General features: G+C 42.5%; 1 protein-coding gene across 1 annotated transcript in view; it reads left to right on the top strand.

The window, feature by feature from the left end:
- The window catches only part of LOC149453935 (venom factor-like), a 251889-nt gene that overhangs the window by 106774 nt on the left and 118366 nt on the right, over positions 1-26749 (top strand). Inside the window, exons 13-18 of the mRNA XM_089688006.1 lie at positions 3929-4120; positions 7786-7935; positions 10096-10225; positions 18626-18700; positions 21479-21676; positions 26206-26317. Of these exons, the coding sequence (XP_089544132.1) occupies positions 3929-4120; positions 7786-7935; positions 10096-10225; positions 18626-18700; positions 21479-21676; positions 26206-26317 (857 nt within the window). The remainder of the gene's footprint in view (positions 1-3928; positions 4121-7785; positions 7936-10095; positions 10226-18625; positions 18701-21478; positions 21677-26205; positions 26318-26749) is intronic.

The raw sequence follows: 26749 nt of genomic DNA, 5'->3' as shown, positions 1-26749 counted from the left end.
CTGATCACACTGAACTATTGATGTTCATTTATTTGTGCAAGGTATATTTGATTGAGAGTGGCAGCAGTGATTTCTTCCTTTTTTCACAAATTTATTGATTCACTTTATATTTATTATATTTGATGTATCTATTCAGCGCAAGTGTTTTTTGTTTTATTGTTTGATTATCCTTAGACTACATAGTTGAAAGTAAATCTAAAGGACTTTGAACAAGAGAATCGTATAATGTATGGCCAGCTTAAATCTCATTGGACCAAGAATGACAGCTGGCTTCAGGGTTCAGAATGCAACAAAGGAATTCCCCACCCTTCAGCTCATATTACAAAGAGGGGGGGGGGGAGATACTGGTGACATAGTTACATAGTTAGTCTGGCAGAAAAAAGAGAAAAGTACAAAAGTCCATCCAGTTCAATAAAAAAAAAAAAGTTATAATCCTATACCCACCATTGATCCAGAGGAAGGCAAAAAAAACCCCAGCAAAGCACGATACAATTTGCTCCTTCAGGGGATAAAAATTCCTTCCTGATGCCCCAAGAGGCAATTGGATATTCCCTGGATCAACTTTACCTATAAATGTTAGTATCCAGTTATATTCTGTGTATCTAGGAAAGAATCCAGTACTTTTTTAAAACAATCCACTGAGCTGGCCAGAACCAACTCTTGAGGGAGTCTATTCCACATTTTCACAGCTCTTACTGTGAAGAAACCTTTCCATATTTGGAGATTAAATCTCTTTTCCTCCAGACATAAAGAGTGCCCCCTTGTCCTCTGTGATGACCTCAGGGGGAATAACTCTACACCGAGTTCACTATATGAACCACTGATGTATTATACATGGAGATCATATCCCCCCTTATGCATTATACATGGAGATCATATCCCCCCTTATGTATTATACATGGAGATCATATCCCCCCTTATGTATTATACATGGAGATCACATCCCCCCTTATGTATTATACATGGTGATCATATCCCCCCTTATGTATTATACATGGAGATCATATCCCCCCTTATGTATTATACATGGTGATCATATCCCCCCTTATGTATTATACATGGTGATCATATCCCCCCTTATGTATTATACATGGTGATCATATCCCCCCTTATGTATTATACATGGAGATTATATCCCCCCCCTTATGTATTATACATGGAGATTATATCCCCCCCCTCCTTATGTATTATACATGGTGATCATATCCCCCCTTATGTATTATACATGGAGATCATATCCCCCCTTATGTATTATACATGGAGATCATATCCCCCCTTATGTATTATACATGGTGATCATATCCCCCCTTATGTATTATACATGGAGATCATATCCCCCCTTATGTATTATAAATGGAGATCATATCCCCCCTTATGTATTATACATGGAGATCATATCCCCCCTTATGTAATATACATGGTGATCATATCCCCCCTTATGTATTATACATGGAGATCATATCCCCCCTTATGTATTATACATGGAGATCATATCCCCCCTTATGTATTATACATGGTGATCATATCCCCCCTTATGTATTATACATGGTGATCATATCCCCCCTTATGTATTATACATGGAGATCATATCCCCCCTTATGTATTATACATGGAGATCATATCCCCCCTTATGTATTATACATGGAGATCATATCACCCCTTATGTATTATACATGGTGATCATATCCCCCTTGTGTATTATACATGGAGATCATATCCCCCTTGTGTATTATACATGGAGATCATATCCCCCCTTATGTATTATACATGGAGATCATATCCCCCCTTATGTATTATACATGGAGATCATATCACCCCTTATGTATTATACATGGTGATCATATCCCCCTTGTGTATTATACATGGAGATCATATCCCCCTTGTGTATTATACATGGAGATCATATCCCCCCTTATGTATTATACATGGAGATCATATCCCCCCTTATGTATTATACATGGAGATCATATCCCCCCTTATGTATTATACATGGAGATCATATCCCCCCTTATGTATTATACATGGTGATCATATCCCCCCTTATGTATTATACATGGAGATCATATCCCCCCTTATGTATTATACATGGTGATCATATCCCCCTTGTGTATTATACATGGAGATCATATCCCCCTTGTGTATTATACATGGAGATCATATCTCCCCTTATGTATTATACATGGAGATCATATCCCCCCTTATGTATTATACATGGTGATCATATCCCCCCCTTATGTATTATACATGGAGATCATATCCCCCCTTATGTATTATACATGGAGATCATATCCCCCCTTATGTATTATACATGGAGATCATATCCCCCCTTATGTATTATACATGGAGATCATATCCCCCCTTATGTATTATACATGGAGATCATATCCCCTCTTATGTATTATACATGGAGATCATATCCCCCCTTATGTATTATACATGGTGATCATATCCCCCCTTATGTATTATACATGGAGATCATATCCCCCCTTATGTATTATACATGGAGATTATATCCCCCCCCCTTATGTATTATACATGGAGATTATATCCCCCCCTTATGTATTATACATGGAGATTATATCCCCCCCCTTATGTATTATACATGGAGATCATATCCCCCCTTATGTATTATACATGGTGATCATATCCCCCTTGTGTATTATACATGGAGATCATATCCCCCTTGTGTATTATACATGGAGATCATATCCCCCCTTATGTATTATACATGGAGATCATATCCCCCCTTATGTATTATACATGGAGATCATATCCCCCCTTATGTATTATACATGGAGATCATTTCCCCCCTTATGTATTATACATGGAGATCATATCCCCCCTTATGTATTATACATGGTGATCATATCCCCCTTGTGTATTATACATGGTGATCATATCCCCCTTGTGTATTATACATGGTGATCATATCCCCCTTGTGTATTATACATGGAGATCATATCCCCCTTGTGTATTATACATGGAGATCATATCCCCCCTTATGTATTATACATGGTGATCATATCCCCCTTGTGTATTATACATGGAGATCATATCCCCCTTGTGTATTATACATGGAGATCATATCCCCCTTGTGTATTATACATGGAGATCATATCCCCCCTTATGTATTATACATGGAGATCATATCCCCCCTTATGTATTATACATGGAGATCATATCCCCCTTATGTATTATACATGGAGATCATATCCCCCCTTATGTATTATACATGGAGATCATATCCCCCCTTATGTATTATACATGGAGATCATATCCCGCCTTATGTATTATACATGGAGATCATATCCCGCCTTATGTATTACACATGGAGATCATATCCCCCCTGATGTATTATACATGGTGATCATATCCCCCCTGATGTATTATACATGGTGATCATATCCCCCCTTATGTATTATACATGGAGATCATATCCCCCTTAATCTCTTCTCAAGACAGAATAAATTAATTTCCTTTCATCTTTCCCCATAGCTGACATCATTGACCAAATATGGTCACACCATTTCAGTATCATTGACTCAATATAGCCACATGGCCACATTAGGTCAAAGATGTCGCAAGCATCTTTACCCCTTTTTAATATCAGCTGTGGGGTGGGTAATCCACCTCCTGCAGCTCCATGGACCAAAAATAAAAGCTGGCTTCGGGATTCCGACCCACTTTTGCAAACTCGTCCCTATTTCTGACCAGCAATTGACCTCCTTCTATGCCACATCAACCTGCTTTAAGCTGTTTTTGATTTCTCGTAGATTTGTTTGACATGGGAATCAGTTCTGGCACGAATAAAAACCCATCAACACAGGTCCTATATTGAGAAGTATCAAGAGTGTATTCATGAAGACTACTGAAAGTTCTAACTTAAAATGTAATTCCACTAATGACTACTGGTTTTTTTTTTTTCCAGATTCTCAGCAAAGGCAGAATAATAAGGGTGGGCAAGGAGAGGCGAAATCAAGGCCAAGCCCTTGTCTCTTTGTCACTCATTGTGACAAAGGACTTAATCCCCTCATTTCGTATTGTGGCATACTATACCATTGGAGACGAGCTTGTGTCGGATTCCATCTGGGTGGATGTGGTTGATGAATGCATAGGAACGGTAAGGTGGCCAGTTTGAATGGAAGGAAACATTTTGTATAGCAGAAGACACACCTATGAATTGCACAAAAGTTTTAAAAAGTCAGGCCACTTTTTTTGGAGAAATTCACAATTTGGTAACAATTTGTAAATGTGCTTTTACAGTGCTAAGTGAAGGTAAGGGTAATTCTTCAGTTGAAAAAAACTTGTTCCAGTGGCAGCTACAGTATATTGCCAAAAGTATTGGGACATCCCTTCAAATTATTGGATTCAGGTGTTCCAATCACCTCCATGGCCACAGGTATATAAAATCATCACCTAGGCATGCAGACTGCTTCTACAAACATTTGTGAAAGAATGGGTCATTCTTATGAGCTCAGTGACTCCAAGCGTGGTCCCGTGATAGGTGGTCACCTGGGCAATAACTCCATCCGTGACATTTCCTGGCTACTAAATATTCCACGCTCAACTGTTATTGGCATTATAACAAAGTGGAAGCAACTGGGAACAACAACAACTCAGCCACCAAGTGGTAGGCCAGGTCACATGACAGGGCGGGGTCAGCGCATGCCGAAGCACACAATCTACAGAAGTCGCCAACTGTCTGCAGAATCAATAGCTAAATACCTCCAAACTTCGTGTGGCCTTCAGATTAGCACAACAGCAGTGCGTAGAGAGCTTCATGGAATGGGTTTCCATGGCTGAACAGCTGCATCCAAGCCTTACATCACCAAGTGCAATGCAAAGCGTCGGATGCCATGGTGGAGATGTGTTCTCTGGAGTGACAAATCACACTTCTCTGTCTGGAAATCCAATGGATGTGTCTGGGTTTGGCGGTTCCTAGAATGGCATTTGCCTGACTGCATTGTGCCAAGTGTAAAGTTTGGTGGAGGGGGGATTATGGTGTGGGGTTTGGTTTTCAGGGGTTAGGCTTGACCCCTTAGTTCCAGTGAAGGGAACCTTAAGGCATCAGCATACTAAGACATTTTGTACAATTTTATGCTCCTAACTTTGTGTGAACAGTTTGGGGATGACCCCTTCCTGTTCCAACATGACTGCACACCAGAGCACAAAGCAAGGTTGATATTGACATGGATGAGCAAGTTTGGGTGGAGGAACTTGACTGGTCTGCACAGAGTCCTGACCTCAACCCCATAGAACACCTTTGAGTTGAATTAGAGAGGAGACTGCGAGCCAGGCCTCCTCCCCCGACATCAGTGCCTGACCTCACAGATGCACTTCTGGAAGAATGGTCCAACCCTCCCATAGACACCCTCCTAAACCTTGTGGACGGCCTTCCCAGAAGAGTTGAAGCTGTTATAGCTGCAAAGGGCGGAGCCAACTCAATATTGAACCCTACGGACCAAGACTGGGAAGCCAATAAAGTTCATGTACATGTAAAGGCAGGCATCCCAATACTTTTGGAGATATAGTGTATATAAGAGGGTGCTTCTGTTCAATTTGTAGAGATTTCATCCCAATTCCTGTTACATTATCAGGACAGGAAGAGAAAATAAAATAAACTCACTTCCTGTTTTGTCCCCGGGGACAGGAGATGAAAGGAAAGCATTAGCTGTACCTTAACCCCATTCGCTGCCAGGGCCATTTTTTTTGCACACGTTTAAAAAAACTTTTTAGCTCTGAACACTACTTAAAACCCCTAAAACATTATATACTTTCTGAAAGAAGGCACCCTGGGGAATAAAATGTTCCTAGTTTTAATGTTTTATGTCATGCAATTATAGCACAACACTATAAAATTTCGGTAAAAAAAATACACTAAAGTTAATTTTAGGGCACACAAATGCAATATATTACCCATTTTTTTTTTTGTAAATTAACCACCTCCCACCCGCCATATAGTCCAATGACGGGTACAAGGTGGTTCTCTCGTTCTGATAAGATGTCATATGACTGCAACTAGTAGACGGCATATGTGGTGTGGAACATGGGAACGCTATAGCAGAAGGTAAGTAGGGACTGGAGAGAGAGAACTGAGTAGCTGAGAATCAGCCGAGCTGGGGGCCTGTAGAAGGAAAAACTAGCAGATGTCAAGTGTGGTGAGCAGCATGGGAGAAATATAACGGGAGGTAAATGGAGACCAGGAGGGACTGAGAGGAGGATCAGCAAACCAGAGGATCAGCAAAGCTGGGGGTTACTACTGAATGGGGGATCAGCAAAGCTGGGGGTTACTACTGAATGGGGGATCAGCAAAGATGGGGGTTACTACTGAATGGGGGATCAGCAAAGCTGGGGGTTACTACTGAATGGGGGATCCGCAAAGATGGGGGTACTACTGAGTACCCCACTCAGTAGTACCCCCATCTTTGCGGATCCCCCATTCAGTAGTAACCCCCAGCTTTGCTGATCCCCCATTCAGTAGTAACCCCCAGCAGAGCTAGGGCGACTACTGAATATGCTGATTGAGAGTACAAATCAGATGGGGATCTGCTGAACAGGGGTGCCATTGAGCTAGGGATCTGTTGAGTACTATTGAGCCAGGGTTCTACTGGACCCCTTTAAAACAAATAGAAAATCAACACACACAGGGCATTTTCCAAGCTTCATTAAAGTGTTACTAAACCCAGGACCCTGCATTCACTATATCTGGTCTCCTAGTACCCTGCATTCACTATATCTGGTCTCCCACAGTACACAGAACATGGAAGTGCAATTATTTTAGTAAATATAAACTGCTAAATACCTTTTCTCATCAGCAGTTAGAGCAGTCTTGTGACTTCTATCAGTGTCCATCCCAGCACTGGGTAAAGCTTGTAGGAGGAGTTTTCTTTCTGCTCTAGGAGGAAGGGAATCCCTAGACCCTCTGTCTGGACAGTGCTGATGTACCCTGTGCTGATCACATGCAAGAAAAATCACTCTCCCAATAAAAAAAAAACCTCTCTAGCAGTACACACCAAAATGGGCATGTGCATGTGACCACGGGTCCAGTCTGTATCAGGTGGTCATTTCAACAAGAGGAGGGGCAGAGGAGACAGGATCAAACAGCATTTTGTACACGATGCAGAGGATTAACCCTTTAGGTTCCACAGTCAGTATAACCAGCATGCTTTACTGCATATACAGACTGATTTTACTGTTGTGGGTTTAGTAACACTTTAAATCTACAAAAAAGCATCACAGAAGCATCAAAAACACTTTATTGTGTTTTAAAGTTGAAAGCAAGCATAAATGAGCCCTTAGAGTTATCCGAAATATGTAATACAAGGGCCATAGTTAAAAACCCACAAAGTTGAAGGTGCATGATCTACTTTGCAGTGTTTGGCAAGTGTAGGGCAGTCCATTGAAATGAATAAGCTGCTGTATGCCTGTAGCGTGGCAAAGCGTGAATGGGGCCTTAGATTATAATGTGTGTGGTCCAGGGGCGGACTGACAACTCATGAGGCCCCCGGGTAATAGGGGATCATGGGGCCCCTGTGTCCTTGCCCAAACTCAAAAAAGCCTATGAAAAATGTACCAGGGGCATCTCATGGGGCCCCCTACTGACCCCGGGCCCTCAGGCAGTGCCCAAGTTTCCAAATGGTCAGTCCGCCCCTGGTGTGGTCTGTTTACTACGATTTTCTGTATAATAAGAAAAATTGCAGCGAAGACTCCCAATGCAACTTGGTTGCATCCCTCAAGTAAATTGTGTTTTTCTTTCTCCTTTTCTATCCTGGAACCCAACACTAGCTGGAGGTGGACAGCGACAGGAAGCAAGCAGAACCAACAGATCCTATAGTCTTGACACTGAAAGCAGATCCTGATTCTCATGTTGGATTAGTGGCTGTGGATAAAGCCGTCTTTATATTAAACAACAAATATAAGATAACCCAGAGTAAGGTAAGAACTACAGTGTGTGGTGGTGTTCAACGCATAAGTATTTCAAGGTATTTTTAATATATTTTTCTATTGTTATTAAATAGAATGTATAGTGATTTTGTATATACTTTATTATTTTTCATTTATTAAAATCAGAATTAAAATAATGTTTTTACTGGGTGAATGTGGAATAATCAAAATGTATATATAGCATTTTGTATCAGATTTTTAATTAAGCAGCTCTGGGTTACTTTTACTCATGTTTTCCTGATTGATCTTACCCCGTGTTTACAGAGCTCAATAGCTCAAGCTGAAATTTAGACAAACCAGAGAATGAGTCTGTTCAGTGACTTCTCCCCCTCCTCTCCATGCCATATTATGATTTAGTGTTAAAATACCAAGTCCTGATATCCACAAAAGCAGGTGTGACAAGATCTGTGTGACTGGGCCCAAGCCAAGTTCAATTATACTATTTATTAATATCACAGCATGTGACAAAACCATCCAACACTACAAATAGTATACCAACGTTAGTGAAGCACACCTGGCAAGTAAAACCTGATGAAAAACTTCCTAACAAAGTGACTATGATACACTATATACAAAGCAAGGGGAGAGATTAGGTAAGGTTGGGTAAGGTAGGAAGTAAAAGGAACAGTGGGTAAGATGGGTCAGGAACGGGGTCAGGAACGGGGGCCAGATCAGGGATCAGGTACAAGGGGAATAGGTAGAGAAAGCAGGTTCAGGGGGAACAGGTCCAAGGCAGCAACGGTCGGGGTAGCAGACACAGAAGCAAGATCATTGGTTGAAGGGCAACAGGATCAGGATGTTTGGCACACAGAGGAAAACTCTGAGGCACTGTGGTAAACCTAGAGGATGGACTAAACATCCTTCCAGCAGCCAGCAACATGTGGAGACTAATTGCTGGGATTTGCCAGCTGCTGGGAGACACCCGCTTGTGGACACTGGGATTACACCTTTCAGATCTGGGAACCACAGTGTCACCAGCAGGTGATCCAGTTCCTGACAATTGACAATAGAGATTCTAAAGTCAAACAGCTTGTGCCGGGAGCTTTTTTGCTTTATGAGTCCTATATCATGTGTATGTACAGTATAGCCTTTGGTATATATTGTTTATGCTTCAAACATAAACAGTAAAAAAAAAAACACTTAAACTCGTAAGGACAGTGTTCTTACCAATGAGATGGGAACAAGGGGCACCCACCTAGAGCAGTGCATATTCTCTATATTGAATGACATACCAGTCTATAATAGCTCTAGTGTGGATCAGTTTATTACAGGTGTAAAGTGTGGAAGTTTGAGAGCCTATCGCTGTCTGTATCACTACTGGTAAAAACACATTTTAACAGACAGTGAACAGGACGCCATAGATGGATCCTGGACAGCAGGTACAATATATTCCCCCATTATTTGTGTTATGTTCCTTTTTAAGGGGAATAGTTTGAAGGCAATGTTAATTGAGGGGTTCCAGGGAAGTCTAGCTGGAGAGGAGAGAACTGATTTTCAGTACTGCTAAGTTCTCATTAGTTCTCACCTGGAATTTTGGAGGTTCGAAGACTATTGGGTGGGCAGAACCTCCAAAGCCTTATTATTACTTCCAAACCTCCTCCTTGGAAACCCCCAAACCCTAGTGTGGGACTGGTACAGCAGAATAAGAGCCATTCTCTTGTTTTCCATTTCATCAGAATTATGGACTATTTTGTGTTTGTTTGCTGAAGAAAACTGTTTTGTTTTCTGGATTGTTTGCAAGTTCATTAAAGACTGTCACTTTTACAAGCAGTGGATGGTAATCCTGAGCTCCTGTATCACAAGGGTTAGAACTAGGCAATGTTTTTATTGTTGTCTGTGCTTTTCTATCCCAGTGACAAATGCACGTATCATTTTTGGGTACAGGTGTCTTAAAGTCAGGAAGTGAACAAAAATCTCCTCAATGAAGTCCCATGCAGAAATAAAAATCTGCCAAAAACGTAAAATTCTTTACAACTCCACCCAACCCTGCAAAAAATAAAAAAATTGACCGCTGTTTGGATTTAAAGTCACTCAGTGCTTTTAGGAGCTCATTTATACAAATCTGTAGGTCTTTTGATGAACTCATATCTTAGTACAGGCCATAGAAACAGTAGGAAAACTGTGTAAAATCTAAATTTCTCCATTGCTCAGATATGGGACATTGTGGAGGATTCTGACATTGGCTGCACTCCAGGTAGTGGTGCTAATAACATGGAAGTATTCTTTGATGCTGGACTTGCCGTAGAGACAAATTTTGGAATGGTCACGAAACAAAGAGCTGGTATGTACAAGGAATTGCCTTTTCACCTTTTCTTACCTTAACCCCATAGCACTACATCCTTTGGTCACTTTCATAAATTTACCCTATTCTAATTCCTGATTTTCTTTTCTTTTCAACATCATTACCAAACCCCATTCTTAAAGAAACCAGTTTTTTAGTTGGCTATTATATTCTTTTCACAGTGGAATTCTGGCACACTTGAAATATAAAGTACTGACGCAGTCCATTGCAATAAGCATTACACCTGTAGACATAAAACCCGGGATCTTATAGGATGTTGTGAGGCTCCTAGTCAAAAGACCATATGACTGCCAGGCAATGTCTATTTTTGCCGATAAGAAAGAGGACCATTACTTGCTGATCATCACACCTCTATATGGGCTTGTTGGACATCCCATTCTAAAACCATAGGCATTAATATGAATTTTCCAAATCCCCCTCTCCCTCCACATACACCCTTTTTAGCTATAGTAGCCTTCATTATTCTGGGAAGGCTTTCCACAAGATTTTCGAGCATTTCTGTGGGAATATGTACACATTCTTGAGGTCAGACTAATGTTGGATAAGTAGAGCTGGCTCACAAACTGTGTTCTAATCTGTTCCAAAGGTGTTCAGTAGAGTTGTGATCAGGACTGGGTGCAGGTCACTCGAGTTCCTCCACTCCAAACTTGTTTAATCATGGCTTTGTGTACATGGGGCAGAGTCATTCTGGAACAGAAAAGGACCTTCACCAAGCTGTTACCACAAGGTTGGAAATGCACAATTATCCAAGATATCTTTCTACATTGTAGCATTACCAGTACCCTTCAATGGAAACACCTCACCTCAATAATTTAATTAGGTGCCTACATACATATATTCATACAGTGTATTTTGAAACTGTGGTTCTTTATTACTGAGCATAAAGCACTTTTGTATTTTATACATTCCTGTTAAACCCACAAAAAGAAAGGAAGAAGCTTTAATACTGAACATGTTGCTGTTTTACAAGAGTCAATAGTAACAATCAGGGTTTATTTTCCTCAGAGAAAAAGTGCAGAAACTCAACCTTCCATAGATGGTTAGCATGGGGAGAAGGTGGGGCCAGGGTGAGGCCATGGTGCATTGTTACATACCAGGGGTTCAGGTGTGTGCTGTGTACAGGGTGCATGGTTGAGAAGTGCACAGAGTATGGAGTGCAGGGTTGAGCAGTGCACTGTGTACAGAGTACAGGGTTGAGGAGTGCACTGTGTATGGAGTGCAAGGTTGAGGAGTGTGTTGTGTACAGAGTGCAAGGTTGAGGAGTGTGTTGTGTACGAATTCAGGGTTGATAGGAGTGTGCTATGTACAGAGTGCAGAGTTGGGGAGTACGCTACATACAGAGTGAAGTGTTGAAGAGTGTGCTATGTAAAGAGTGCAGGGTTGAGGATTGCACTACATCGTGCCGGGTTGAGGAGTGTGCCATGTACAAAGTTCAGGGTAGAGATTACAGGGTTGAGGAGTGTGCTGTGTACAGAGTGCAGGGTTATGGAGTGTGCTACATACAGAGTAGAAGGTTGAGGAGTGTGCTGTGTGCAGAGTGCAGGGTTGAGGAGTGCACTATATACAGAGTGCAGGGTTGAAGAGTGTGCTACATAGAGTGCAGAGTAGAGGAGTGCGCTGTGTACAAAGTGCAGGGTTGTGGAGTGCAGTATGTAAAGAGTGCAGGGTTGAGGAGTGCACTACATACAGAGTACAGGGTTGAACAGTGAGCTGTGTACAGAGTGCCGGGTTGAGGAGTGAGCTGTGTACAGAGTGCAGGGTTGAAGAGAGCACTGTGTACAGAGTGCAGAGTTGAGGAGTGTGCTGTGTACAGAGTGCAGGGATGAGGAGTGTGCTGTGTACAGAGTGCAGGGTTGAGGAGTGTGCTACATACAGAATACAAGGTTGAGGAGTGCGCTGTGTGCAGAGTGTAGGGTTGAGGAGTGCACTACATGAAGAGTCCAAGCTTGAGGAGTGTGCTGTGTGCAGAGTGCAGGGTATAGATTACAGGGTTGAGAAGTGCTCTATGCAAAGAGTGCAGGGTTGAGGAGTGAGCTGTGTGCAGGGGTGAGGAGAGCGCTGTGTAAAGAGTACAGAGTTGAGAAGTGTGCTACATGAAGTGTTCAGGGTTGAGGAATGTACAGAGTGCTGGGTTAAGGAGTGCACTATGTGGAGAATGCAGGATTGAGGAGTGCACTGTGTACAGAGTGAAGAGTTGAGGAGTGCAAAAGAGTGTAAAGATTGCAGGGCTGAGGATTGTGCCATGTAGAGTGCAGGGTTATAGAGCATGCTACATACAGAGTTGAGGGGTGCGCTATATACAGAATGAAGGGTTGAGGAGTGCACTATATACAGAGTGCAAGGTTAAGAGTGCACTGTGTATAGAGTGCAGGGTTAAAGAGTGTGCTACATAAAGAGTGCAAGGTTGAGGAGTGCACTGTTTACAGAGCGCAGGGTTGAGGAATGCACTACATACAAAGTGCAGGGTTGTGGAGTGAGCTGTGTACAGAGTGCAAGGTTGAGGAGAGCGCTGTGTACAGAATGCAGTGTTGAGGAGTGTGCTGCATACAGAGTGCAGGGTTGAGGAGTGCACTGTGTACAGAGTTCAGGGTTTAAGAGTGTGCTACATACAGAGTAGAAGGTTGAGTGCGCTGTGTGCATAGTGCAGGGTTGAGGAGTGGGCTACATGAAGAGTGCAAGCTGTGTTCAGGGTATAGATTATAGGGTTGAGAAATTCTCTATGTAAAGAGTGCAGGGTTGAGGAGTGTATTACAGACAGAGTGCAAAGTTGAGGAGTGAGCTGTGTGCAGGGGTGAGGAGAGTGCTGCATAATGAGTACAGAGTTGAGAAGTGTGCTACATGTAGTGTTCAGGGTTGAGGAATGTACAGAATGCATGGTTAAGGAGTGTACTAAGTGGAGAATGCAGGATTGAGGAGTGCCCTGTGTAGAGAGTGAAGAGTTGAGGAGCACACTATGTAAAGATTGCAGGGTTGAGGATTGTGCCATGTACAGAGTGCAGGGTTATGGAGCATGCTACATACAGAGTTGAAAAGTGCTCTAAGTACAGAATGCAGGGTTGAGGAGTGCGTTGTGTACAGACTGCAGGGTTGAGGAGTGTGCTACAGAGTTGAGGAGTGCGCTATGTAGAGAATGCAGGGTTGAGGAGTGCACTATATACAGAGTATAGGGTTGAGGAGTGCACTGTGCACAGAGTGCAGGGTTAAGGAGTGCACTACATACAAAGTGCAGGGTTGAGGAGAGCGCTGTGCACAGAGTGCAGAGTTGGGGAGTGCGCTACATACAGAGTGCAGGGTTGAGGATTGTGCCGTGTACAGAGTTCAGGGTATAGATTACAGGGTTGAGGAGTGTGCTGTGTACAGAGTGCAGGGTTTAGGAGTGTGCTACATAGAGTACAAGGTTGAGGAGTGCGCTGTGTGTAGAATTGAGTAGTGCTCGGTGTGCAGTGTGCAGGGTTGAGGAGTGTGCTACATGCAGAGTGCAAGCTTGAGGAGAGTGCTGTGTACAGAGTTCAGGGTATAGATTACAGGGTTAAGGAGCGCTCTATGTAAAGATTGCAGGGTGGAGGAGTGCGTTACAGAGTGCAGAGTTGAGGAGTGAGCCCTGTACAGTGTGCAGGGTTGAAGAGAGCTCTGTGTAATGAGTGCAGAGTTGAGAAGTGTGCTACATACAGAGTTCAGGGTTGAAGAGTGTGCTATGTATGGAGTGCAGGGTTGAGCAGTGTGCTATGTACAGAGTACAGGCTAAAGATTACAGAGTTGAGGATTGTGCAGCAGAATGCAAAGTTGAGGAGTGTGCGATGTACAGAATTCAGGGTTGAAGAGTTCACTATGTACAGCGTGCAGGGTTGAGAAGTGTGCTACATGATGTGTTCAGGGTTGAGAAATGTACAGAGTGCAGGGTTAAGGAGTGTACTAAGTGGAGAATGCAGGATTGAGGAGTGCCCTGTGTAGAGAGTGAAGAGTTGAGGAGCACACTATGTAAAGATTGCAGGGTTGAGGATTGTGCCATGTACAGAGTGTAGGGTTATGGAGCATGCTACATACAGAGTTGAGAAGTGCTCTATGTACAGAATGCAGGGTTCAGGAGAGCACTATATACAGAGTGCAAGGTTGAGAAGTGCTCTATGTACAGAATGCAGGGTTCAGGAGAGCACTATATACAGAGTGCAAGGTTGAGAAGTGCACTGTGTACAGAGTGCAGGGTTGGGGAGTGTTACATACAGAGTTGAGGAGTGCGCTATGAACAGACTGCAGGGTTGAGGAGTGTGCTACAGAGTTGAGTGCGCTATGTAGAGAATGCAGGGTTGAGGAGTGCACTATATACAGAGTATAGGGTTGAGGAGTGCACTATGTACAGAGTGCAGGGTTAAGGAGTGCACTACATACAGAGTGCCGAGTTGAGGAGTGAGCTGAGTGCAGGGTTGAGGAGAGCGCTGTGGACAGAGTGCAGAGTTGGGGAGTGCGCTACATACAGAGTGCAGGGTATAGATTACAGGGTTGAGGAGTGTGCTGTGTACAGAGAGCAGGGTTTAGGAGTGTGCTACATAGAGTACAAGGTTGAGGAGTGCGCTGTGTGTAGAATTGAGTAGTGCTCGGTGTGCAGTGTGCAGGGTTGAGGAGTGTGCTACATGCAGAGTGCAAGCTTGAGGAGAGTGCTGTGTACAGAGTTCAGGGTATAGATTACAGGGTTAAGGAGCGCTCTATGTAAAGATTGCAGGGTGGAGGAGTGCATTACAGAGTGCTGAGTTGAGGAGTGAGCCCTGTACAGTGTGCAGGGTTGAAGAAGCTCTGTGTAATGAGTGCAGAGTTGAGAAGTGTGTACAGATTACAGAGTTCAGGGTTGAAGAGTGCGCTATGTACGGAGTGCAGGGTTGAGCAGTGTGCTATGTACAGAGTACAGGCTAACTATTACAGAGTTGAGGATTGTGCAGCAGAATGCAGAGTTGAGGAGTGTGATACATACAGAGTTGAGGAGTGTGCGATGTACAGAATTCAGGGTTGAAGAGTTCACTATGTACAGAGTGCAGGGTTGAGGAGTGCGCTGTGTACAGAGTGTAGGCTTAAAGAGTGCACTACATATAAAGTGCAGGGTTGATGAGTGCACTATGTACAAAGTACAGGGTTTAGGAGTGCGCTGTGTACAGAGTCCAGGGTTTAGGAGTGCGCTGTGTAAAGAGTGCAGGGTTGAGGTCTGCACTACATACATGGTGCAAGATTGAGGAGTGAGCTGTGTACAGAGTGCAGTGTTGAGGAGTGTGTTGTGTACAGAGTGCAGGGTATAGATTACAGGGTTGAGGAGTGAGCTGTGTACAGAGTGCAGAGTTGAGGAGTGTGTTGTGTACAGAGTGCAGGGTATAGATTACAGGGTTGAGGAGTGAGCTGTGTACAGAGTGCAGAGTTGAGGAGTGCACTACATACAGAGTTCATGGTTGAGTAGTGCACTATTTACAGAGTGCAGGGTTGAGGAGTGTGCTATGTACAGAGTGCAGGGTTGAGGGGTGTGCTATGTACAGAGTGCAGGGTTGAGGAGTGTGCTATGTACAGAGTGCAAGGCTGAGGAGTGTGCTATGTACAAAATACAGGGTTGAGTAGTGAGCTGTGTACAGAGTGCAGGGTTGAGGAGTGTGCTATGTACAGACTGCAGGGTTGAGGGGTGTGCTATGTACAGAGTGCAGGGTTGAGGAGTGCGCTACATACAGAGTGTGAGGCTGAAGAATGCATTGTGTACAGAGTGCAAGGTTGAGGAATGAATATCTCACAAGCCAGTTATCAACAAAATATGGTGTAACCCCAAATTCTTTCCACCCCTCTTTCCCAGTATAGAGCTCTCCCCTCCAATAAACACCCTAGATTCCAGTACAGAACTTTCCTCCCTCCCCAAATCATAAGCCACTTAGAAAGTATCAGACAGACTGGCTGCTGCAGAAGAGAAACTCTACTTACAACACGTGAGTGCAGGCAGCCAGCATGGGCTTCAGTAAGAGCTTCCCCCATGAGACTAGAGTGGCTGTGTAGATTCCCTGCCCCCTCCCTCCTCTGCTGCCATAGACCAGAGGTCTCCAAACGTTCTAAAAAAAGGGCCAGGGTCAGACTTTTGGAGGGCCAGATGGTGGCCACTGGGAATAGAAAATATCCTGGCATCAGTGAGAGTAAACAAAGCCCTGTATTTGGTGTCATTGAAAGGAATTGTGCTCCATCATTGGTGTCACTTTGACGAGTTATGCCCCATCACTGATGTCATTGGGAGGAATTGTGCCCCTTCATTGGTGTCAGTGAGGGGGAATTATTCCCCATTGTTGATGTCAATGGATGAAATATTGCCCCAAGGTCCAGATAAAAGCAAGAAAAAGGGACGCATCCAGCCCCCAGGTTGCAGTTTAGAGACCACTGATATAGAAGGTTGCAGGGCAGGGCAGAGGGGTTCAGTGCAACCACTGGGAGAGTAGCACTTGAAAAATCTGGAAGCTGCTCTTCTATATTTATGAGTGACAGTAGCAAGCAAGTTACCAGCACCATACTGTAGGTGACAGAATGGATTTCCGCCAGGTTCTACCTGAAAAAAAGCCCTGGTGGCAACCTTTCAGGCTCTTTTTCCAGTCAAGCATAAATGGGCAATCTAGACTGGCAACCTTTTAATAGATCAAGTGGATCCTTTCTGTGAAATCCTTTCTGTAAATTATCTAACCCCAAAACAAAAATTGAATGTAAACAGCCTACAAGTCCTTAGATGTGGTGGATACATTCATGTCTGGATGGGTGTTCCAGCATGGCAATGACCAAAACACACGGCCAAGGCAACAAAGGAGTGGCTCAAGAAGAAGCACATTAAGGTCCTGGAGTGGCCTAGCCAGTCTACAGACCTTAATCCAATTGAAAATCTGTGGAGGGAGCTGAAAGTTCGAGTTGCCAAAGGTCAGCCACCAAACCTTAATGACTTGGAGAGGATCTGCGAAGAAGAGTGGGCCAAAATCCCTCCTGAGATGTGTGCAAACCTGGGGGCCAACTACAGGAAACGTCTGACCTCTGTGATTAGAAGATTAAAGTGTAAAGCAGTGCGGCGCTCAAACCAGAAGAAAAATGTTGCATCAAATTACATTTACTTATATTTAACCCTTTCACCACCGTATATTAAGTAGCCCAGACAGCCATAACACATAATGGGTCTTTCCCCTGGAATTGGATGGATCCTTCAGATGGTGGGTCCCTCAGGTAATAATGGTGGGACTCTCCTCCTCTTATCTCTTATATCGGATCGTTGGTGGTATCGATAAATATCTCTCCCTCCTCTGCTGCCACTTCCAGCCACTTCCAGGGACCCACCATCTGAAGGATCCATCCAATTCCAGGGGAAAGACCCATTATATATCAAAAGGCTCATTGGACCTTAGGGGCCTGGGCAGGAAGGTGAGGGGGCACTCCACCTATTTGAGGATTGGCACCTGCAGTTCACACCTGCATGATATCTTATGCACATGGACACTATTCACTGTATTGTGTTTTAAGTCACTTTAGTGCACGAACAAGCTGTCTGAGTGTATAGTGTATGACACCACCAGCCTATTATTTATTATTTTCTATATGTGTTATGGCTGTCTGGGCTACTTAATATACGGTGGTGAAAGGGTTAAATATAAGTAAATGTAATTTGATGCAACATTTTTCTTCTGGTTTGAGCGCCGCACTGCTTTACACTTTAATCTTCTGAATACTGTTGGTGTTGAGATTGTGGCACCTTTAGTTCTGGCTGCTGAATAGTATCAGTATATTTAGTGGCGCAGGAGACACTTTCTCATTTATTTGACCTCTGTGATTGCCAACAAGGGATTTGCCACCAACTACTAAGTCATGTTTTGTGAAGGGGATCAAATACTTCTTTCCCTCATGAACATGTAAATCAGTGCATCATTTGTTAGACATGCATTTCTTTTGAATTTTTTGTTGCTATTTTGTCTCTCAATACACCTACCATTCCATTTTTAGACTGATAATTTCTTTGTGAGTGGGCAAACATTCAAAATCAGCAAGGGATCAAATACTTATTTCCTTCACTGTAGGACTACAGAGCCCAGCCTCCCTCCTACAGTCATGACATAGCAGGGTGTGGTTCTGTAGTCCTCAGCGTAAACTAGGAACAATATAACTGATAATAGCTAGCACAGTCAGAGAGCACAGGATGTTGTCAGCTCACAAAATGTATTTTTGAAAATCTGCTCACAAGATTTTTGGCACGATCGACAGGTATTGTAATAAATAGATATAAGAACACACTTTTAATGGTTTATTTAACAGAACAAAGGTTGTCCGATGAGTTTCTAATTGTTAAGATTTAGATACACTTTAACTTAGTTGTTAAAGCAGATGTAACTTTCATTTGTACAGATCCATCATGTGAAGCCAGCAAAAACCGTAAGCGTAGATCATCTGCAGCACTGATTGAAATGAAGAACAAAAAAGGTGAGCAGAGAAATGACGTCATGAGTGACACAATTTATTTAAATATAATAATTTAAATACCATATTTTCCGGCATATAAGGCGACTGGGTGTATAAGACGACCCCTTAATTTTCCAGGCAAAACATAGGTTTTGGGCTATACTCGCCGTATAAGACTACCCCCCCTTCTGAGGCAACACCATTTAAAAACATCAGATTTTTTAATTGAAATGGTTATGACTTAGCGGTACTTAAAATCCTTCAAAATCCTCATGTTCATCCTCTGACATCATAAGTTCATGAATGACATCTTGTGATACATTTGTAAGACATTCATCATGTGGATCAAATTCCAAATCGGATGGTTACCGCTGGATGTGCAGTAATACGGTAGCTTTGGCTACATACAGTATACAGTATATATACAGCCCGCTGGATGTGCAGTAATGTACGTACAGTATACCGCGCTGAGCCAAGCTGGCTCAAAACAAATGTCCCTATGACAGATTAATCTGTCAGCCCGCTGGATGTGCGGTAATACGGTAGCTTCGGCTACATACAGTATACAGTATATATACAGCCCGCTGGATGTGCGGTAATACGGCAGCTTCGGCTACATACAGTATACATTATATATACAGCCCGCTGGATGTGCGGTAATACGGTAGCTTCGGCTACATACAGTATACAGTATATATACAGCCCGCTGGATGTGTGGTAATGTACATACAGTATACCGTGCTGAGCCAAGCTGGCTCAAAACAAATGTCCCTATGACAGATTAATCTGTCAGCCCGCTGGATGTGCGGTATATACAGTATACTGAGCCAAGCTATTTCAAAACAAACCGGTACGTCCCTACGGTAACCAGACCGCTGGATGTGTGTATGTACAGTAGCTGAGGCTACACACAGTATACACTGGGCCAATCACGGCGAGTGATGTATTCTACTAATGAATGCAAAGCCTGCTCGGATTGGCTAAGGTTGTGACATCATCAGCCCACCTCTCTGACTCAGCCAATCCGAGCAGGCTTTGTATTCATTAGTAGAATACATCACTCGCCGTGATTGGCCCAGTGTATACTGTGTGTAGCTGCAGCTACCGTACACACACACATCCAGCGGGCTGATTACAGTAGGGATGTACCGGTACGTTTTGAGACCACTTGGCTCAGCGCAGTATACTGTATATACCGCACATCCAGCAGGCTGACAGATTAATCTGTCATAGAGACATTTGTTTTGAGCCAGCTTGGCTCAGCATGGTATACTGTATGTACATTATTGCACATTCAGCCAGCTTGACCCAAACAAACTCAAGGGTCACATTTTATACCCCATGTATAAGACGACCCCCACTTTTTGGGATATATTTTTAAGTATAAAAAGTAGTCTTATACGCCAGAAAATACTGTAATTGAAATTATATAATTGAAATTTACATTACATATATTCTTAATGTCTTACTGCTAAAGTATCTGTAATCTGACCCTCCATTCCAATAATAAACTATTGCAGGCCAATAAGGTCCCCCTGATATTTCCTGGGGTAGCATTGTTGCCCATATAGCTTAGCTACCTGGATTTAAGTGATAATGCTCATTCACTGTGAATCATATGAACCAAATTCAAGTAAACGTTTATTGGATAATCATGATATATATTTCTAAGTCTAGTTTGTGTTATTAACTGTAACATTGAATTTAGTTCCATATCCCCCTTAGAGGCACACAGCATTTAACACATTCTTCCACTGGCTCCAAAGAACAGTCTTGGAGTTTCTTTTTGGGTTTTTTTTTGGGAACGATGAACTTGGATGAACTTGGATGGGGAAAGGGAGCATGAGATACCCAGATAAACTGTAGAACTGTACAACTTGAGGACTCTTCAACTTCTGGTTGCACTGTACAAAAAAGGAATGTCCCACAGGATCTCTGATGATGGTGACCTGCACTCCTTCCAGAGTTAAAAGCTACACATAGTTACTATTCTTCAGCACTGGGGTCATCTACACAGGATTGTTGGTTGCCTCCTGCCGATATCCATCAGGCTCTTCCTAGTGAGGGAGATGTAGACTCACACCACCATAGAACAGCTGGACTCTTTCCCACCAACTTTGTTCTGGCTGTCTCCAGTGTGCATCTCCAGACGCAACTTGATGCCTGAACTTTAGCTTGCTAATAAGCCCCCTAGCTAAGCCTAGCTGCGACCTCAATGTCTTTGTAATGACTCCTTCAGACTTCTGCATAGGGGTCTCCTCCTGCAGGACTTGACCCAGGGACCCTTCACCCTGCTGCCCAGGTCTCAGACTACTTATGGGCTCTCTGGCCACTTAATAGGCACACCTCCCCAGGGATTGGCTAGATTTCCATAAATATTCTGTCTGAATGCTCTGTCCTTCCTCCAACTATGGTTCTAGAATCCTAGTACAGAGCAGCAACCCATGAAACACTGAACAGCCCTAACTAATTAACCCCTGCACCTCCTGATTACAGTGGAACTAGCTACATTTTCCTAGCAGCCTACTCTACACTAGAAGGGTGCTACATCATGTTTATTGTTGGTTCTGGGGAAAGAGATGCAGATTTCTGAAATGTGTTGGCCTACTGTTAGTCTTTCAGTAAGATATTCTGCATAATTAAAGAGATCATTGCGTTGCTTCTCTAAGTGTCAATCCATATTCCTTCTCAGAGATAAAAACCTGACAGATATTTTAACTCATTAAAGATTATTAAAAAAAAAAAAAAAATTGGCTAGAGTTTGGCTTTATATTAAATAATTTTTTTTATTTTTTAAAGCTTTAGCTTACAATGAGAAGCTGGAAAGGCAGTGCTGCCATGATGGCATGGCCAGCAATCCCATGGGCCACAGCTGTGATCGTCGTGCCAAACATATCCTAAAGGGAGTTAAGTGTATGGAAGTATTCCTGGACTGCTGCAAATACATTGAACTGAAAATCAAGATCGAAAAAGAACTGGACAAAGGCTTGGAGAGGAGTGAGTAGACAGTAACTAGGAGAATGGGAAACTGCCATGGGTTGACACAGATCTTGAGCTTGGCCCCAGACATCTCACTGTTCATCAACATGCCACATTGTATACCGGGAGGGTGGAGAAGAAGTGTTGAAATTCCGAAGTCAAACTCTGTTGAGGTCTAGTGGGGACTCTTCCCCTGTCAGAAAACTCTCATCATTGGCTGCTGCAGCTAATCGAATGCTGGCTTTCCAGCAAGACCATTTTCCAAACGATTGGCTTCTGTTGAACAGGGAGGGCTACACATGGCCGAAATTTGATACATGCGTACCCAGCTTAACAGTCTGACAAAAGGTAGATAAACTATATTATCTGTGAGCACTTATTTTAGGGTATTATTGCAGTACAGCCAGTCCCCAGGTTATGAACAAGATAGGTTCTGGAGGTTTTTTCTCAAGTTGAATTTGTATGCAAGTTGGAACAGGTACATTTTTTAGGTGTAACTCCAGAAAAAAAATATTTTTACATTTTTTTATAGCATAGGGAAGGGTTAACTGGCCATGCAGCGATGTCAAATTGCTGATCCGGCAGTAGGTGGTAGAATGCGGTGAGCAGCAGGATGGCCTCCTGGTGGTTTCCGGAACCAACGTGACATCACACTGCCTCCATTCTTAAGCATGAGTCATATGTAAGTCAGATGTTTGTAACTTGGGGACTGCCTGTATTTATCTAAATATTTATTTATTAACTCTTATTTAACAATGGTAATTTTGTGACTTTCATTCATTTTTTTAATTTATTTTTTATTCACTATTTTTTATACATATTATTTTTAGGAAAGTTATAAAATATACAGTATATTGTAACTAGAAAAGCTACAATTTCTGGGGAAATTGTGTGAAGTGTTCTTGCCTTCACCAGTAGTCTACAACTGGAGTGGGCGGAGTAACTGGGTGTAGTGGCTTGATTTTCAGCTCACACTCTAGCTTTTGTCAGCTCCCACTCTAGTTTTGAACATTCCGCCATTCATTCCTATGGGACCAATTGTACCACAAAACGCCGATATTTCGTGAACCATTCGGCGAAACGTTCCACAAAGTAATAGCACACCAATCGGGAACAATCCGCACGTTTCGGTATATTACTGTCTATGTCGTGTAAAAACTGTGGGAGGAGTTAGGGTGGTAAATTTGGCTATAATAATAAGAATATACATGTGAGATAACAGGAAGTGGTCGCCATGCAAGAACACTTAATAAATACGTAGATTGACCACCAGACAGAACAATCACTCAGTTTGTAATTACTCATGCTCTTTGCTCAACTGTAGAGAGGGAAGACATTGTCTTCAATGAGTCAGATGACTGATAGGCTTTCATTGTGAGAAAATGGTATAAAGCGCAATCATTGAGGGGGGATTTACTAAAGCTGGGTATGCACAGGAAGTTTTCTTTCGTTCAACCCTGCAGACTGCATGAAAAAAAAGAATAACGGAGAGGTTGCCGTATTAACTATGCGATGTTAGTACAGTGGACCCCTGCTGTGCTATTGTGTTCTGACAGGGGGAACCCCCCCCATTAGAACACATCTGTCATCGGTGATTGGCTGCAAGCTTTGACTGGATGCCGATCGGCTACTGATTTTCCAGCATGCCGGCTGTGACACCACACACGGGCCTAACATCGGCTGATAACTGCCAAACTGACCATTTTCAGACAATTTTCAGCCTGTGTGTTACTAGTTTAACCTCCTTGGCGGTATGATTCTTTCCGATTTTTTTGTGCTGAAAGCGGTACCATTTTTTTGCATGGAAATATGTAGTTTTTTATTGTAGGCTGTAATTTTTAGGAATAACTCACTGAAATCTATCCGAAAAAGAGTCTATTAAACATTCCGGATATGATAAAACTTGAAACACGAAATCATAAATTATAAATTAATAAATAATCATAAAAAATAATAATATAATAATAATAAATTTAATTCAATAATATAATCAAACCAAAAACACTGAAATTTGAAATACAGAGGCAAATTCGCACATCGCTGAGCAAAGTCGCAAAATCGCTTTCAGTGTCTGATGACGAATTTCCCCACAAATCACTCAATTCTGCAAGTGGTTCTGATTTACTATCGCTGTTCTAAAACCGCTTTTGACGTAAAGGGACGCTTTTTGGACGCCATGGACTTTTCTAAGTTTCCAGGCAGAAAGAACAGTCAAAATGCAGGCAGGGCACAGGACAAAGCAGTGGGGACAAAATGTATGTGAAATGCAGTGAAAAAGCAATGACAGCAAAAATGTCATTTTTTAAAAATTTCAAATTTCCCGCCGGTTCCACCGCCCGAACGTTACGACGTCACAGGGACCGGAAAACACGGAAGCCGGATGCCGGCATCCGCCGGAGGAGATGGACAGGGACGCTGCAGGGGACCCATCGTGGGAGCGAAGGACAAGGTAAGTGCTGCAGGGACCCCCAGAGAACGCTGCATGGTAAGCCCGAGTGTAGCTCGGGGTTACCGTTCTTGGTATAGAAATTCTACCCCGAGCTACACTCGGGAATACCGCCAAGGAGGTTAAGGCAAGCCATAGATGATTCGATATTCTTTCCTTCCACCACAAGTGGAACAGTGTACAGTCAGTGTGTTGATGGGGGAGTCCCTCCTGCAGTGCTATTGTGTTCTGTCAACAGGGAGTCTTCCAAACCAGCAGAACACAATGATTACTGCTAGTGGCTGTAGCTGTCGGCAATAATCGCATGTAAAAAATCCAACAGGCTAGTTGTACTCAGGTCGATCAATGGACTGGCTTGGGTACAACCACCCTGCCCATAGATGGATCAAATCTTGGCCGGTCCTTACTGAACCGGTCCAGATTCAATCCATCTATGGCTGGCTTAAGACTAGAGCAGCCAAAATTTGCAGCAGCTGTGCATGACAACCAATCAGCTTCTAGTTTTCATGGTCAAAGGTTTAACTGAGCAAGTTGAAGATGGAAGCTGATTGGTTGCCATGCACAGCTGCTTTAGATTCTGTCTGCTCCAGTTTTGATAAATTCCCCCGTTGCAAAGCATTGCAAAGCAGGAAGCAGAGCCTGACTATGTAATGGGTGAATATGGCCATCCCACATTCATGTATAATTACATTGAGGAGCCAAAGGCAATCAGGTTAAATGTACCTGAATCCAATAATAAAATGGTAGTTCTGCCTGTGACGGGAGTCACTTTGGGTAGGAGGCCCATGGAACACAGCTCACTTTGGAGAGGTATATGTTATATATATTATATACCATATAAAAAATATTATTATTATTATACAGTATTTATATAGCGCCAAAAGGTTTGCTGAGCGCTGTACATTATAGTGGGGGACAGTACATGAGGCAATACAGTAACAATACAATACACAAGGGGTTCGAGGGCCCTGCTCCTTGGAGCTTACAATCTAGGAGATATATATAAAAGTATATATACCATAGTTTGTAGGCATTACAACAATCACACAAACCAGTCAATACATTTTTTTTCATCAAAAGACATGTATCAAAATATTATATTTTCATTATAGCAGAAAGTAAAAAATATTGGGTTTTTTTTCAAAATTTTTGATCTTTTTTAGTTTATATCACAAAAAAATAAAAAAAAACAGTGGTGATCAAATATCACCAAAAGAAAGCTCTATTTGTAAAAAAAAAAAAAAAAAGTGAAACAACTTTTATTTGGGTACAGAGTTGCATGACCGATTTTTTTGTGATATAAACTAAAAAACACCAAAAATTTTGAAAAAAAACCCCAATATTTTTTACTTTCTGCTATAATGAAAATATAATATATAATAACCAGTTAAAGTAGCGTAGTTCCGAATAGTGAAAAATGGCCTGGTCATGAAGGGGGTAAAACCTTGAAGTGGTTGAAGGTACATCCAGGCAACTGTTAGTACCTGTTTGGGAAGGGGGAGGAGTGCTATTAAAAGAATTGGTGTTTTGAATATATTTTCTTAATTTTTTAATTGTGTTTATAACAAAAATAAATTTACAAGTATTTAATTATGTAATAATGGATTACTGCATTAAATGTATTCATAGTTACACCTTGAAACCAGCAAGTGATGTACTTCATACAGGAATAGTAGGTTTTTTGGAGGCTCTTATAACAGATGAAGAATAGATCCTGTACGACAGGGAGATCAGACTACAAAGACTGTCCTGGCAGAGTCTGACTTAGCTATAATAGTATATCTCAGAGTATGCAAACCGTGTTTGGCTTTCTTAACCAAAAGGGACTCCTGTTCCAGTGACAACTGATGTCTTAATGGGTATTTACCCTCACTTTGGAGAGATTTCCTTTTACTTCCTGTTGTCTTCAAGACAGGAAATCTGCCCAACAGGATGTAGAAGGCAAATAAAAAAGAGAGGTGTTTTACCCGTTCTCCACTTTAAATAATCTAAAAAAACCCCTAAAGTTTTGGCTATAGATACACTTTAAGCCCTGAAGAAGTCATACCTAATCTGCCATATATTTCAGTCTTTTACCTCTAATCTGCTTCCTCCCTTCCAGGTGACAATGAAGTGGATTACATGAAAGATAAAGACATTGTGGTCCGGAGTCAATTTGATGAGAGTTGGTTGTGGCACATTATCAAAATCACCGCAAAACCGGATGTTAATGCGTGAGTGCCTGATGTATTCAGTATGTCACAGGCTCCAGTGTTGACTAGGGTTGGGCCTGAGGTCCTACCTTGTGTTTGGACAAAACCTTGGCTGTTCAGGCATTGGAAGAAATGGCCAAACACTTACCTATTTGGTGGGAACTGAATGCCATGCGTGATAGTGTAGCACTACCTCCATAAGGACCATTGGATTTGATTTGGGTCCCCCGAAGCTTTGCGCAACTAGCATTTTCCACACTTGTATCTCCAGAGTCAGTAAAACAGTCTTTGAGCTGGTTTTTAGTGGTTTTTATTAGGGGTAAACAACTTGGATCGGGTATAGGGGTATAGGGGTATATGGGATCCCCAAGGAACTGCAGAACTTGAGGACAAACTTCTTAGCAGCTATTTAGCTGGCAAAAACAGAGCACTGTCCCTTTTTGTTGTACCTCC

The sequence above is a fragment of the Staurois parvus genome, unplaced genomic scaffold, assembly GCF_062004578.1.
Source record: "Staurois parvus isolate SC_StPar_1 unplaced genomic scaffold, SC_StPar_1.0 ptg000444l, whole genome shotgun sequence".
Taxonomy (NCBI): domain Eukaryota; kingdom Metazoa; phylum Chordata; class Amphibia; order Anura; family Ranidae; genus Staurois; species Staurois parvus.
Note: the sequence above shows the minus strand (reverse complement) of the source record. Positions and strands in the feature narration are given on the sequence as shown.